Source organism: Accipiter gentilis, chromosome 12 (genome assembly GCF_929443795.1).
Source record: "Accipiter gentilis chromosome 12, bAccGen1.1, whole genome shotgun sequence".
Classification (NCBI taxonomy): Eukaryota; Metazoa; Chordata; class Aves; order Accipitriformes; family Accipitridae; genus Astur; species Astur gentilis.
The window spans coordinates 22,005,021-22,020,518 of record NC_064891.1 but is presented as its reverse complement, the minus strand read 5'-3'; the positions used below and the strand labels follow the sequence as shown (position 1 = coordinate 22,020,518).

The following is a 15,498-nucleotide window of genomic DNA, read 5'->3' as shown; positions in this document are numbered from 1 at the left end:
GAACTCCGCCTCTCCCCACCGGCTGCACGCGGGCACCTGCGGGCGGGCTCCGCCCCTCCTCCCCCTCCCCCCCCCGCCTCCGTTCTCTTTCAAACTGAGCTCGCGCGGGGCCTTGCGCATGCGCGGCCGGGCGGCGGGAGCTGGCCCAGCAGCGCCCCGGGCGGGCTTCGGGCCCGCGCTGAGGGGACCCGCGCTGAGGGGAACTGCGCTGAGGGGAACTGCGCGGCGCCCCCTCACCCCCACCCCCGTTACCCGCTGCAGCGGCTTCGAGGATCAGGTGGGAACGCTGCTCCGTACCGACCCGGGGGGCTGCGGGGGGAGCGTATCTCCCAGACCGGGACCGGGGGGCGAGGGGGGGACGACGGCTTTTCCCGCGTCTCGCCTCCAGGTGTCACGGCAGCCGCAGGAGCTGTGGCCGTGGCCGGGCAGAAGCTCCGCCGCCCGGTGCGGTCTGCTCGTCCGGAGCGCCTGCCGGCTCCCGGTGGTGGGGCCGGGGGCTGCTTAACCGGGTACCTCCTCCGGGTTCCTCCCTCAGTGTGTGGCTGTGTGTTTGCATTGACACACATGCATCAACACCCCCCCCCCCCCCCCCCTCCGGCCGGGAGAGGGGAGCGTGATCCGGTGATTAAGCACAGCCGATGCCTTTCGTGAGTACGTGTTGCTGATTTATTTCCAATATTTAAGTGTTTTGTAAGCCTGGGGGACGCGGCCGTAATACAGTGTTGTAAAACTATTTAATTATGCTCTAAATCGTGATTAAAAGTCCTACGAAGAAGTCGTGGGGGGAGGGCTACCAAGCAGCCTGAGTGAAAGCAGCTTGATTTGTCAAACTGACTTAATCCTCTGGTTACTGTGGTTTTTAAAGAGTGCTTTCACTTGATAGAAGCACTTCTAAAGAAGCGCTTGCATCCTTTAAAGAACAGCTTGCATCCTTACTAGGTAACGTTGGAATTTTGGGCTTGTACAAGAATACTTTTTAAAAAAGTATTTATTTTAGATTGATTAGGGATACTTGTATAAAAATTGCTAATGTAATTCTCTTGTGCAGTTGCTCTAATTACCTTAATTTTAATGAAATGTGTTTGTGACAATGAAAGACTTAAGTAATTTTCACTAATAGGCTTAAAGCAATATATTGAGGGCAGAGTAAAAATAATAGGTGTTTAAGATTGTATTGAGAGAATAATCTGAGAGATCAAATGCACAGGTGAGCTAGTTGAGATAGGTTACTACTGAATGCTTACTATCATTATTAAATACTAATTAAACATTAGTAATTTGAGATACTAATTAAACATCAGTAATTTGAATGTTCAATGTTACTGTTTAATCTTCCATCTGATTAAAAAGCAGGAAGCATAGTAAGAGTCTAGTTTCTGGATATATCTTGAGATCTTTAAAGGCCTTAATCCAACAAGGGTTCATCCAAAGAAAACGAGAGCAGGGAAAAGAGCTTGTGAGGCAAAATGAGTAGTGCAAGTATGAAAATCAGGGCATCTAAGGTATGAAATCCTCTTCTGTTAAGAACAGGAAAAACAGTCTTAGAAATCCTGGATGTTGCAAAAAATGCTGGACTAGTCAGTGCAGCCTTGGTTTGGTTTTACTGGAAAAGTTGTAGTCAGATACTTGCTAAAACTGAATAAAATGATATGATGGGAATGCAATCAGAATAATAATTTAAAAAGTAAAGACCAAGGCTAGCTGTGCTTTGATCTCCTGAAAGATTCTGAGGAGGTGGTTTGGGAGGAGAATTTGTCAGTAAGTAGAAGACAAAAACAATGTGCAAACAGAAACTGGACTCATTTGGTTTGTTAAGAACGGTCTGGATCTAAGTTGTTGGGTTTTGTTGGGTTTTTTTGTTTTTTGTTTTTTTTTTTAACAGTAGTCAATGAAGTCAGGAGGGAATATAAGTGGTTTGTCTTGAGTTTTAAAGGGTTTCTGCTATTGTCTGGGTTGATGTTAAACAAGCTACTGAAATGTGGTCTAAAAATAATTTTTGTGAGATTTTGTACAGCTGGTTGAAAAATTGCATTTGAAGCTGACTTGTAAATAATTCTTTTTGAGATGGAGATGTCACGACATGTCCTCCTGGCGAGTTCAGTTTTGAATGTATGTTCATTGTTTTCAGTAATGGTGAAAACAAAATAGATACGTTGCCAAGTTGGAAGGATTGCAAGCACTGTATAGCTCAGGGTCAGAATTCAAAATGATCTTGAGAAGAATGATAGCAGATTGGAAATCAGTGTAATTAAGCTCAGTTAACAAGAACTGAGGGAGGAAGAGAACACAGGGAGGAAAAATCAAAGGCATAATTACTGCAAAGGGTATTACTGAACAGCAAACAGTATCCCAAAAAAGCAGTTGAGCGTTGTAGTGCATAGTAAATTAAATATTAATCGATAATATGATGTCCTTTTGACTAGACTAATGTTATTTTGGCAAGTTAACTGGTGTGACTGAATATAAAGATGAGGAAAGTGGTTACTCTGTTGAATAAGGGCTTTGGCTAAAATAGTATGGCTATTTTTTTAACCACAATAGGTAGATCTCTAGACTCTGCAAAAATTCTAGGTTTATAAAACTTGGTTTGTGAGGGAAAGTTGAAAGGTGTGGGCACACTAGAAAAGAAGAAACTTAAGCAAATTTGATGAGTGCCCTCACATCTATAAAAGTGTTGCTATGTAAAGGTTAGTGATTAACTAGTCTTTGAGTTCTCTGTAGAGCAAGAGAAGAAGTCATGCTTGTTTTTAGAAGGTAATACTTGGGTTGGATATTAAAGCAAAACGTTTGGATTTTAGGTTGATGAAACACTGAAGCTGGCTGCCCCCAAAGGTTGTGAAATCTCTTTTGTTGAAGTAAATTGCTGGACAGACATCTGTTGAGGACCGTCTGGTCTCTCAAAGGTCCTTACAAGTGTGCGTTTAAACAGTTCTGTGCATTCTAACATGGTGGAATTAGAAATTTTAATTTGAGAAAACTGCTTTGGAATCTGCAAAAGTTTCCTTGAGCCTGGATTTTTATGGAGCTTTAGCAGGAAAGGACTGTGATGGATCCTTATCTATCTCCTCTTCAGTGTAATGCAGAAGAGTGTGTGTGTGCTTAGTGAAGGGTTTGCTTTCAGGTATGCACCTTTTAAAAGTGTCTTCCACCGGTATACTGAGAATGACTTGTCTGTTCTGATTGTGAAAGGTAAACTGTTGAACTGTTTAAATCCATTCCACCCTCTTTATAAACTGTATGTTTGTTAAAACATCTTTATGGGCTGCTACTCACAGGGATGTTCTCTGGAAGAGAGCAGACTTCTCCAAGGAAGATGCCGAGGGACAAAGAGTTCAAGGAGGGGGAAGAAAAGCTTAGCTGCTTGTCTTGATCAAAGGATGTGCATACCCTATAGTGGAAAGTGGCAAAATGAAAGTTTGACATTGATCATGTCATCAAGGCATTAATATATTAACATTGTTAATAAGGAAACAGCAGCCTATTAATGATCTTTTGGAATAGCTGAATGGGAAAATTGGAGATGTGGCCAGCCAATGCTTCTATAGAGGCAGTCTGTCTTTCCATTTTTCAGCACATGTCAAGAAGAAGGGCTTCTAGACAGATTACCTGTTTTTACACAGCCTTGGGGGGAGGGGGGGGGGGGGCGGGAAATGACAAAACAATTCTTATTCCATTATCTTCTTGGGCTAAGAAGTTTTTTTTTATTTTATTTGGTGACTTAAATTACTTTTAATGGTAAGTATTTGTCTCCTGTCCAAAATGAGGTACTTGTACTTTTGCTAGTAATATGTCCAAAAGTGTTACGTGAGTGAGCTCTGTATTATTTTTCCTTAGTACTTCCATCAGCTTTCTGCTTTTAAAATTCTTAAGAGTATTTGGAAGCTTCAGCAAAGCTATCCAGAACGTATTGTTACTAAGCTGGTTAAACAGAAGTTCTGTCATAAAAAACTGACTTGGTTAGTTCAACTCATTAGTTCAAACATTAAAGATTTTCAGTCTTTGACATTACCAGTGCACAGTTAGTGGCTCTCTTATTTGCCAGCAGTGGTTTGGAGTTGAAATCTGGATCTTGAGTACCTTTGCCTGTTAGATAGGAGGAAACAAGCTCAGTGTAAGACAGTAGGAAACTTGGATGGTGGTTCTTGCAGTATGTTTCAGACCCCCGAAATGTATGCCTCAAACTTTTGTGAACCAGTGCAATACAAATCTTGGCGGTGTTAATTAGAACTTCCCTGTGTGTGCTGAAGCTTGTAAGAAATCTCAACATCATTGTCTTAAGGGATTATGCATACTTTAAAATTATAGTAATTTTTCTAAAAAACATGTGTAATCAACTTTCTGAGATAATCTGACTGTACAATGTTATTTCTGTCATTTACCTTATTTTGGTGGGTTTTGATGGGATGTTTGCATGCTCTTTATGTCTTAAGGTTGGGTTTGTCATTAATCTGACGATAGCTATTTCTAGGAATGAAGATGTGACTATCAGATTTGGAGTTTTTAATTTTCTCTTGAAGTCAAAATAATGAAGGAGTGTGAAGACTTGCTGGTGATGATATTCAAAAGATGTTTTGTATCAAATGAGTAATTTGGTTTTACTTTGAAGTTGAATTTTCTATGTATGTTTTTAGAGGTAGGAAGAACAACATTATTGGTTTCTGTATGAATCTGAGAATTAAAATGAATGCAACTCAACCTTTCTTAGTTGCTTCATTGTCACAAAAGTAACAGAATAGCGCAGAGTTTGGACTAGTAGGTGATTTGAGCTTTAAAATTCATGAGTCCAGGAAAATAGTCTCCCCAGTGCTTAATAAACATAATTTAAATTTTATTGCAGGATGGATGTTGGACTATGATTTTTGAAGGTCCCTTCCACCAATCCAAACCATCTCATGATTCTGTGAAAAATGTTTGGTTTTCAGGTAGCTGCGAACTAAGTGTTTTGTAATTTTTTCCAAGACTGTTTTAAATTCTTAGAAGACTAGAATACTTGTGACATTGAGTTTTATTGTTGCTATCAATAAATTTAAAGTTGTATTAAGTAGCAACTAGAGTAAGTTATTTTCTATTCTAGTCTATATTCTCAGATACACAGGTTTATGGTGTAGCCAATTCAATATAGCACAACTACATTTTAAAAAGCCTATTGTAAATACGTGATAAAAGTTTTAAACAGACAATGCAACACTTAAATACAGTGACTAGCGAAGATTTATGTGCTAGTGTCTTGTTATAGGAATGGCTAAATGGATTGCCTGTTTAATTTTTTTAGTAGGTCGATTTTTTTGTTTGAACAAAACTTTGCTGCATGGGCAAGGACTTTAAAACATCTTGTTGCATGAGTTTCTTCTTAATTGAATGGCATTGGGATTAGTACAGCTGTGAATTGTATGAATATATATGTGATATCTGTAGGATTAGCTGTGTAGTGTTCACCACACTTTCTGAGAGGATATGTTTGAGCAAGGCTTTCTGTTTGTGGTCTTTTGTGACACTTGCTGTTGTCAATACTTAGATTTTACTACACATGTAATTATTTCTTCAGATTTTTTATGGTAGTCAGGAGTGCAGTAGTCTTGTATATGAGAAAGTAGCAAAAAACCCCTGGAAGTCTGTCTCAAGTCTGTTTGCCAAATGAAAAAAAATAAAATTAGCCGAGGGCCAATAGAAAGTGATTGGTGTGGACAGCAACGTACACTACAGAATTCAGATTTCCTGTGTCTGACAGTTTTTAGCTGCAGAATTATCCTTACGTAGAAAATCTTGTCTCTGCCTTATATCACTTCTGTAGTGGGTAAGGTCTGGATCCTGTGGATATCAGTCTAGTTCAGTACCTCATTTGCTATCTAGGCGAGTGACTGGAAGACTTCTGAGGTTAGCAGAGTGTAATACGATGCCATGCATGTAAGCAAAGGATTAGAAGTCAACTCTTAATTCCCTGACTCTTGAGTGCTTTACGTTTAATTTAAACTTTAGTGTAGTTCCTTGCATGGAACTTATGTTTGTTTGGAATATTTTTTTTTTTTTTAAAGGTCTTGTAAGCTACTTTCTAGGAAGTGTGAGGTGCTCTATACTATATGAAACCCAACATGATTATGTTGTAGTATATATGGCAGTAGTCTAGGTGTTGAGACTGAATGTGATTACTTGAGCAGTGCAAGTCACATATTAATGATTCCAGATGAAGTTGTGAAGTTAAGGAAATGGATCATGGATAAGTGTGGCAATAACCAATCCCTACCAAATTAGAGACTAAGCGATTTGTTTAAACTCTCATTTCCTATTTTTAAAGAGAAGTTGTCTCCAGGAGGACAGGCTTGCTCTAGCTTCTGAATAGGCTTCTGAATGTGTGGATGAAGAAAACTCTTAAGTGTATGTGGGGGGCAAAATGAAGTTATATTGCTAGCCTTTAAATCAACAGGATCTGTTTTAATTTCTTAAAAAACCAAAGAAAACCATAAAAAACCAAATCCCGAAACCCTGACTAACTCTATATTTATGAATTAGAATGATACAAGCAAAATATCTTATAAATGTTCCAAGTGTGTATTGAATTTTTAAAGACACAATATTTACATGTATGTGAAACCTCCTATTTAAAGTTGTATTTTATTTTTACTTTATATATATATATATTATTTTATTATATATAAATAAAAGGTTCTACAGACATGCAGAAGTGTATGCTTCTATGAATATATGTGTGTATGTATAAACCACATATTCTGTAGACTATTATGTAAGTGCGAGGCCAAAGAATTAAAGTGTCTATATGAACAAACACAACCCTTTAATTTTTCCATCAAGCTAAAAATGTATCAACTAACTCACTTGTTTTCTTTTACTAGAAATGACTACCCCAAACAAGACACCACCTGGTGCTGATCCAAAGCAGTTAGAGAGGACTGGTACTGTTAGAGAAATAGGCTCACAAGCAGTTTGGTCTCTTTCATCCTGTAAGCCAGGTAATATCACAATAAGTGATGTAAAAAGCTGAATGTACATTTTTCTTCTTGGAATATACAGTGGTTTATGTTTTGGCAAGAAGGCATACATACAGACTGTAGCAGTAAAACTGCTGTAGTGTAAGCTGTATGGGTAGCCACTACAAATAATTTTGGCCTAGTCTATATTTGATGCAATATGAAAGCTATAACTTATCAGAAATCCTACAATGAGGAAATATCTCATATTAACAAAGCGTGCCTTTTACTGATTTTATATTGAATTGGTTTTTTTACTTGAACAGTGAACAAACTAAACCATGTGACTAGAAGCACACCCAGCACTGTGTAATTGTTTCTATGCTTTGGCATTTTGCCTGGGTATCTTTGATTTTTAACTTAGAAAACTCATGCAGCTGGGAAACCTGAATGTTCTGTCCAAACTTTGTGTGGACTCAGCCATTGTAGTGTAGCTCCCTAAAATAGTGCAAGTAAAATGACATTATTGTAAATGGTCCTGAGGTGCAGTTAATGATAGCTTATAGCTGCTCAAAATATGTGAAAATCTGTATTCTTTTGATTTGAGGTGGTTGAGTTGCTATTTCAGAAATATCTGTGGGGAATTGATCTGGTATCTTGCTGCAGCCTAGAGTCAATGATCCCTTTATGTCACAATAATGTGCTCAGGCTGAATGTCTTGGTCCGATATCCTGGTATCTTACTTGGAGAAAAATATCATGGTTTAGTTGCTTCAGAGTGAAGATAATTTTTTATTGCAGATCAAACTTAACTGCTGAATTAAAACAGCAGCTATTGTGTGCAATCAATAAAAGGATGTGATTAGTAAAAGGGCAGATAATGAGTGAATGGAAAAATAAAGATTTGGAGTTGTTCCGTTGAATGTGACAGCATTAACTTTCAGGAATACTGTTTTTGGCATCTATTGCTTGTTCTAGCTACTAACTTGAAATGTAAAAGTATTTCAGGAGACTAGTTGAAAATGTTACATTTGGCTAAAATTTTATAATAAATGAATGGTCTCTGCTGATGATTTTCCTTTAGTTCAGCAGTTAAGATTATAGACTAGGTGGAAAAGTCTAACCATTAAGTATTGTTCTTGCAAATAGTATGAATTACTACTTAACCATTTGGAATTCTAGGACATGTTGAATGGTTTCAAACACCACAGGCTTCAATAGGAGATAAGAATGTAAAGACACTCAAGCGTCTTTGATTGACAGGTTCCTGTGATTCAGTTTTGTGTCACAAAAGCATAGGCACAATTTGGATATCTAGAAATGTTGCCATATATGTCATAACTTAGGACATGTACTTCAGTTTGTAACAGCTGAAGAAAAGTTATGTCTGTGATATCTACATCATGGAAATGGGATTTTCAAGACTATCACATTTTCTTTTTCTTAGGATTTGGAGTGGATCAGTTACGAGACGATAATCTAGAAACTTACTGGCAGTCAGATGGATCACAGCCTCATTTGGTGAACATCCAATTTAGGTATTAAAAATTACTCTATATGGGTTAGGGTGTTTTGTATAACTTTATTGATTACTGTTCACCAAGATAGGAATTTTGGAAGTGCAAGGACTCCTGGGTTAATCCTCTTACCCAACTGGTAAGAAACCAGTTAGATAGCATTTATAAAAATGACATTTTCAAATGTTATGGTTACTAAATGCCTAAATAAGCAACGAGAAGGAATGTTTAATAGTATGTAATTTGTAACAGTTTGACATTTACCTACCTAAGGTGACATTTTTGTCCTGACTTTCTGTCTTTGTAATTTGAGGGGTAGATAACTGTTTTTAAAGTAGTCCTGTACGGCTTAACAACTGATTATTTTGAGGAACCTTTTCCTATTAAATTCTGCGTAGAATGCTTTGAGTCCTTTTTTGTTAACAAAACTCTTAAGGTTAGATGTTTGTCACCTTTTCTAATTTGCTTTCTGGAGAACTCTTTGGTATAGTAATAGAGCCCATATTTTGTAAGCTAAACATATGCTTTATTGCATACAAGTGCTTATTTGGTATCTTGGCCTTCATTGTATTTCTTGGTATACTGGCATTTCAGAAGGCAGACAAAGGAGAACAATGCAAATCAACTCTGTGCATAACTTAATGTGGAAAAACACCTTGTCGCTTTGACAGCGGGGTTCTTATAAATCAGTAGACACACTTGTATTAAGTTTTAGAACATTTAAATCCTTAGCTACTACAAACAAGCAACAAACTCATCCTGAATGTTTTTCTTTACAATGCATACATACTTTTGTTGCTTCTTGCAGAAGAAAAACAACAGTGAAGACGTTATGTATTTATGCAGACTACAAATCTGATGAAAGTTATACTCCGAGCAAAATCTCTGTCAGAGTAGGAAATAACTTTCATAATCTCCAGGAAATCCGGGTAGGTCAATGATGCTTTGCTTTTCATCTTAAAACAGTCCTCTCTCATTAGGACATCTAATGTAGTAAAATTGGTTTTGGAGGTGAAATATGGCAATGTGCTTGCTTGGAGGGGGAAAATGGCTGCATTTATTTTGATGTTTGCTTTTAACTTTTATCTTGTAAATTTACTAGGCTGGTTTCTGTTTTTATCGGGCTCCAGTACCATCATGGTTAAAACCAGTCTCAATGTATAGACTCTGTAATGGAATAAAGAGTGGGGTTTTCCAGAACAGGCTGTTGAGAATTGGTTAAACTTTGATCTCACTTAAAATATCTGCAAACACTATGCACTGCATACATCAAAAGGGAGACTTGGCTTTTAAATATTTGCATTTTTAGACTTAACTTGAAATCATGCTTTTTTTTTTTTTTTTTTTTTTTTTTCATGAATGGGTTACTCAGCTATTGAGTCTCACTAGGAATCAATTTAAAGCTACAGGTTTTGGTTATGGCTGTGTATGGTGCATAAATATCTTTGGAGTCTGGATTTCATTTTTTGAGGCTGCATGTACTCTTATTAACTAGTAGCAACTGATTCAAAGCTCATTTTGAGACCCTGGCAAAAAGAAATTGGGACGCAAGGCCTGATAATCAGTTATGAAGAGGTTTCTTTGTATTCTACTGGTTAGATAATCTTAATGTAAGTGAGAATCTGTTTCATATTTGCTAACAGCTGACTCCAGCCAGTACTGGTGGTGAAAGCTAGCAGAATTGCAACAGTAACTTTTCCAAAATCATATACAAAGCAAGCAAGATACCAATTTAAATTGGAAGTCCAATGTAAATTATAATCAGTTGTGTTCATAAATAGTGTTTTACTTTTGAGTATAGTTTCTAATATTTTGCAATGCTTTTTTTTATACTGGAGAGTCACCGAGATGTAGAAATTTTGGAAGGGATGCAGTATTTCTGTTTTTACAGTATGATGCAAAATCCAATTTCCATTTCTGTAGATATGACATTTGATGCTTAAGACTTCAAATGGGACATGGATTTGTAGTGTTTTGTTTATGTTTTTATTTACAAAAGTGTAATAGTCAAAGCCAGTGTCTTTTCAAGGTGACACTTCTGGACAGAAAAAGTTTCTTTGGAACAACTGAGATCAGATTTGAGTTTGCTTTAACTGCTTGGTTTTGCTAGCCTTTTCGTAAACAGTAAAAGCAGGTTTAAAATATGATCTTTGTAGATGTCCACCCTGTAAACTAATCAGGTTACTCAGGAGCAGGTATCTTTGTTAATTTTGAGTTATGGTAGCCTCGTGTTTCAGATTCCTCTTCGCTAGAGCTCAGCAGCAACTGGCTGATATATTGGGAAGGTTTAACTTACCTCCCTTATATGGCAGGTATTACAGTAACAGGAGGATTGGAATGATGAGAAAAGGGAGGTGCTAAATGGTGGCTTAGTTTTTACTTCTGTGGTTTTTATTGTTTTCACTTTGTTTTTCAGCATTTGAATTCCCAGCAAGCGCTACTTATAAGTAGAAGGTTGTAGATGCAGTGGGAGTAGAAAGTATAGTAAATGCGTATGCTTTTATTACGTTGGCACTATGTATCTATCTATATCTTTTCAATGGTTTGTGATATTCCCTCAAGTTTTGACCTATACTTGTATCCTAAACCTTAAATGGAAGGGTCTTGACTCTGTTCTTTCAAAAGAACATTTAATTAAAAAAATGAATTGCCATATTACTTTTGACTTTCATCAGCTACAAAGTCTGTCTTTTAATCTTCTGAATTGCATCGTTGCAATTTGGGAGTTGCACATTGTGTAACAGTAACAGCAGCTGGATCTTTTTCCTTGTTAGGCTATGGGTCTGTTTTCTGAATGTCCACTAGATGTCATTGTTGTCCTTAATTATCAGTTTGATTTTGTGCTTGTAGTCTAATCTTCCAATACCTAAATGATTATTCTTTTATAATAATGTTTAGTACAGCATTATACATATAACTGCAACAACTTGAGTTTCTTTCCACTTTTAAGGGCATATGTGTTGTTATTATACATTTTATTTTTTCTATGGATCTTTGAGCATATTGGTCTTCTGCAGTTTCTCAGGCAATATTTCTTCAGCTTTTTCTTGCTAAACACAGGATTCTATATATAATGTATTTAGTTAAAAAAGGCACTTCTAAATGAAACAAGTTACTAGTATCTTTTATAGTATATTAATATGATTGTAATATGTTGCATGAGAGCAGTAATTCTTGTGCATACCACAAGCTCGTATGCTTTTTTACTTCAAAACTGAGAAGACAATATGGTCAAGCTGCTTACTAATGAGATGCAATACTTTGATGCTGTTAAATACTGGTGACTAACTTTTGTTGCCACTGTAATGTTAAATATTGCTATCAATTTTCATATTTCCTAAACTGTTTGATATTCAGAATGTGTTTCTTAAGAGAAAGTTGCAGGACTGAAGGAAAATTTTTCTTCAGCTTCTCTGACACATAGGCGGGTTATTAAAGCAGTGTGAACTGTTATGAGCTCTTTAGAGAAATCTGCTTAATTATACAATGATTCCATTGGCTTCAGGACTGATTAACTGGGTGGAAAATCCAGCTCAATCATTTTATATTTTTTCCATGGATTCTTGCCCAGCTCTTAGTGTCTGACGGAAGTCCTATGATGTCTCCATGTGTTTTCTTCCTAATGGTCTAATTTTCAAAACAATGCAATGTGCTGTTAGGCTATGTTTTATCACTAATATAAGATTAGCTTTAGTTTATGGTCTACTATGTAGGCATGGCCTTCTTGGAACCTAAGATGAAATAATTTTCTGAATAAAAGTTGTGGGTTGTTTTTTTTTTTCTTCCATCTGACAAACAAGTCATTTGTACCCCATCTTGGTGAGAACAGTCATCATAATCTGGCAGTATTATTCCTTTGCTCAGCTGGAGGAACTACAGTTAAGATGTGTGCAGTAAGCCTTCTCCTCTGACTTAAGTGCCTTTTTATCACAGCTGTCAAACTTGGAGAGCAAATGTTTTCTCATTTCCAGTCTCAGAGTTCTCCCACATAATGATCCAAACAGTCTGGATGGACAAGATAGCCTACAGAGGTATTTTTGGAACAGCATCCAGACTCTTCAATATGTGACTTAAGTTCTTACTCTTTCTCATGATACAAAAGTAATCCATTGTAAAGAATGTGAGTGAAATGTTGGCTGCAAGAGATCTTTTGTCTCTTCAAATAACGCTCACCTGCTTGTTGCCTTTGTACCTCTCCAAGACATTTAGGTAGCAGTTCATCTTGCCATAAAAAAGTCTAAGTGTTGTGATGCTAAGTGCAGGCAGAAGTTCGGCTTATATTCACCTAGTAGTTTCAATGGCTTCTGCTGTCAACCTATAATGTAGGGACTTTACACAGCAAGGCAAGACACCTGTAAACTCTTGTATTAGCCAGTTCTACATCTTTGGATATAAAAGACACTCTGGGAGGGTGTGGGTCAGACTTCCTGAAAATAATTACTCACTTCTTGCATTAGTTCACATCTGAGAATCCACTGGTGTTTAATCCCAAAATTAAAGTTGCTTTAAGAGGCAGAACCCCTCCTGAAAGAGACAAAGTCTTCTATTCTGCTGTGCCCTGTAGAGGACTCAACAACAGAATGTGGTGTACATGTCTTGGCTGTAACTGGTAAGATGCAACTAGACAGGTATAATTTCCTTCCTATTCCAGTAAGAGTTAGTTCTTCCAGCATACTTTTTGGACTTTCCCATGATTTTTGATTTGGAGTATGTCTTGTTTTTCATTTAGTTTTTTGTGTAGTTCAGAGACACTGGCAAGCTTTGTGATAGGACCAAACCATTGCTAGTGCATGGTATTGCTATGTGTGCTTTGCTTTTCAAGTTGCTTAAGGGTAGTAATAATCCACATGGCAGGTAAGATGTGTTAATGTCCAGGCCTAAAAGGAAAGATCAGAAGTACCCCATTAGAAGGGGGGACAGGAAGCCTCTGGCTGTGAATGTGCTCTCTTTATGCAGTAGGGAAAATCTGCAAACAGATAGCATCATGGCTTTGTGTAACCTAGAGAAGCAAGATGTTTGCTCTCGGCTTCTTTTGGAAGCCATTCAGTCTGAAGCAATGCTACTGGAACAGGGTAACTCCCCTGGTTAACAGCATTTGTAGGTATGCAATGCTCTATCAGTGCACAGCATGGGTACCTAGGAAAAAAGACACTTTGTCAGTGGAGGTCCTATGTAGCAGACTTTGCATCAAAGAATGATACTAAGTATTAAACCTTGCTTTGGAAGAGGCCTGCTTTACACTTTCCTCCTGGAACAGTTGCTATACACTTTCCTCCTGGAACAAAAGCCTGCTTAACATTTTCAACAAGACTCAGTTCTGAAGATGATTTTGAAGACTCAGGTGAAAGCCTTGTTATCTTAATATGTCTTTGCTGGCAACAGTGGGAGTCCTTTGTTTTGGCTTTTTGTTGTCTTCTGTTGAATTCTGTTTTCAGTTTGTTTTCTAGCCCTTTTGGTCTTGCTTGGTGTTTTGTAACCAGGTGCTCCAGAGCTATCATGAGCAGAGGAGTCTCCCTGGTGGTGTGCTGTTGTGACCAAGCACCACGGACAGGGCCACTGCTTCACTGTTTTAAGAGATTCGGCACAAGAGCAGGGAAATCTCAACCACAGGAGTGCCCAAACTGGGGAGCTTTTCAAAGAGGTAGTTAAGGAAGTCTGACCTTATTACCATCTCTTTAGTCCTACAGTGTCCTGTGATTGTAGTGAAGAGGCTGGACTCTTCTGGACATTTTCTGAAATTCAACAGCTAGCAATCTTGACCTGCTCTGTGTATGTGGAGTAAACTTAGATACTGAGGTACAAGAAGAGGCTAACTTGTCATAGGACTGTTGCCAGCTAATGAATCAGAGTGTACTGCTTCTGAGTTTCTGATCAAACATCTCTTAAGGTGCATTTTAAACTGGTTTTGTCTGAAGATGGAGTACTGAGTTGTTACTGCTTTTAGATTTCTGACTAGGCTTCAAATATCATTCCTCTGTGTTCTTTCTTCCATATAAGAAAAGATGCATTTCTGACCCCTAATTATTCCTTAGGTTCAGAATGTCAATTAAAAATATTTAGTCTGCTATCTGCAAACTTCACTTGATGCTAAGAAAAGAATTTAGTAAGCTTTAGTTTTATAGAATTTCAAACTGTAGTCTTTCTTGTCTGTCTCTAGGATGTGCTGCAGATGAGGTCATCACATCAGTTTGTTCTTTTTGATTGTTATCTTGCTGTTATGCTAGTTGGGGAGGGATTTAGTTCATCAGGATGCAGACAGTACCTGTTCCTAATATCTAAAATTTACTGGTACTGGAAATCTGCAAAGCGAGGGAGTAGAATGATCCACTGGTATTGGTTAGTTATTAAGCCTTGTGATTGATGTCAAGGGTAGGAGTCAAGTTTGGGAAGCAGAGTTATTTCCATTTGGTGTGGTTGGTACTCTGTATTTCCACCTTCCAGCAGAGAGGGCATTTTGTGAGTCACCAATTAGGATGTTCACATGAACCCCTCTTTACAAAAGAAAGGCTAATTTAGTGACATAACATCACTGTTCCCTCCGATGTCACCATCACTGCAGATTATATGACCTGCTTATCATTCCTATGCTTATGTAAATAAACTCATATATGCTTCAAACTGTGGAAATTATGAACAGGATTGCAGTTTTCCTGCTTTTTACAGCCTGGAGTGGTAATACATTGGAATGGAGCTTACTATCTAGTCATGAGAAATGCAGTTATTGAAATAGCCTTTTGTGCATATGAGGTATGTGTGTACAAATAGCGAGATCCATGTTAGATCTAGAAAAATTCTGAAGAATGGAAGATTATTTTGGTCCATACATCATAAAATTTTTAAGCGTTTTTATCTCACCTTGCTCTGAAATGGTATTTTAAGAGAAATAAACATCTCTTCTGTTGGATCTTAAAGAAAAAAGAGGAAAACTAAACATTGTTTTTATGTCGTGGCATGTGTTGCATGTAGAAAGATAGTTTTTCTTGTTTTGTATCACAGCATTCAAAAACAAATCTGTGAAGGAACCTTTTCTTGCCACAGAGGGACTCAATTAGGCAAGGG

General features: G+C 37.6%; 1 protein-coding gene across 4 annotated transcripts in view; it reads left to right on the top strand.

Moving 5' to 3' along the window:
- Positions 1-15,498, top strand: part of ANAPC10 (anaphase promoting complex subunit 10) — a 39,527-nt gene that overhangs the window by 187 nt on the left and 23,842 nt on the right. Inside the window, exons 1-4 of one of the 4 annotated variants that reach the window (XM_049815459.1) lie at positions 142-277; positions 6,849-6,965; positions 8,370-8,460; positions 9,248-9,368. In XM_049815459.1, the coding sequence (XP_049671416.1) occupies positions 6,851-6,965; positions 8,370-8,460; positions 9,248-9,368 (327 nt within the window). In that variant the 5' untranslated portion in view covers positions 142-277; positions 6,849-6,850. Of the gene's footprint in view, positions 1-141; positions 278-575; positions 652-2,736; positions 2,914-6,848; positions 6,966-8,369; positions 8,461-9,247; positions 9,369-15,498 lie in introns of those variants that run through there. The other 3 variants (XM_049815458.1, XM_049815461.1, XM_049815460.1) reach the window with 3 other exon arrangements.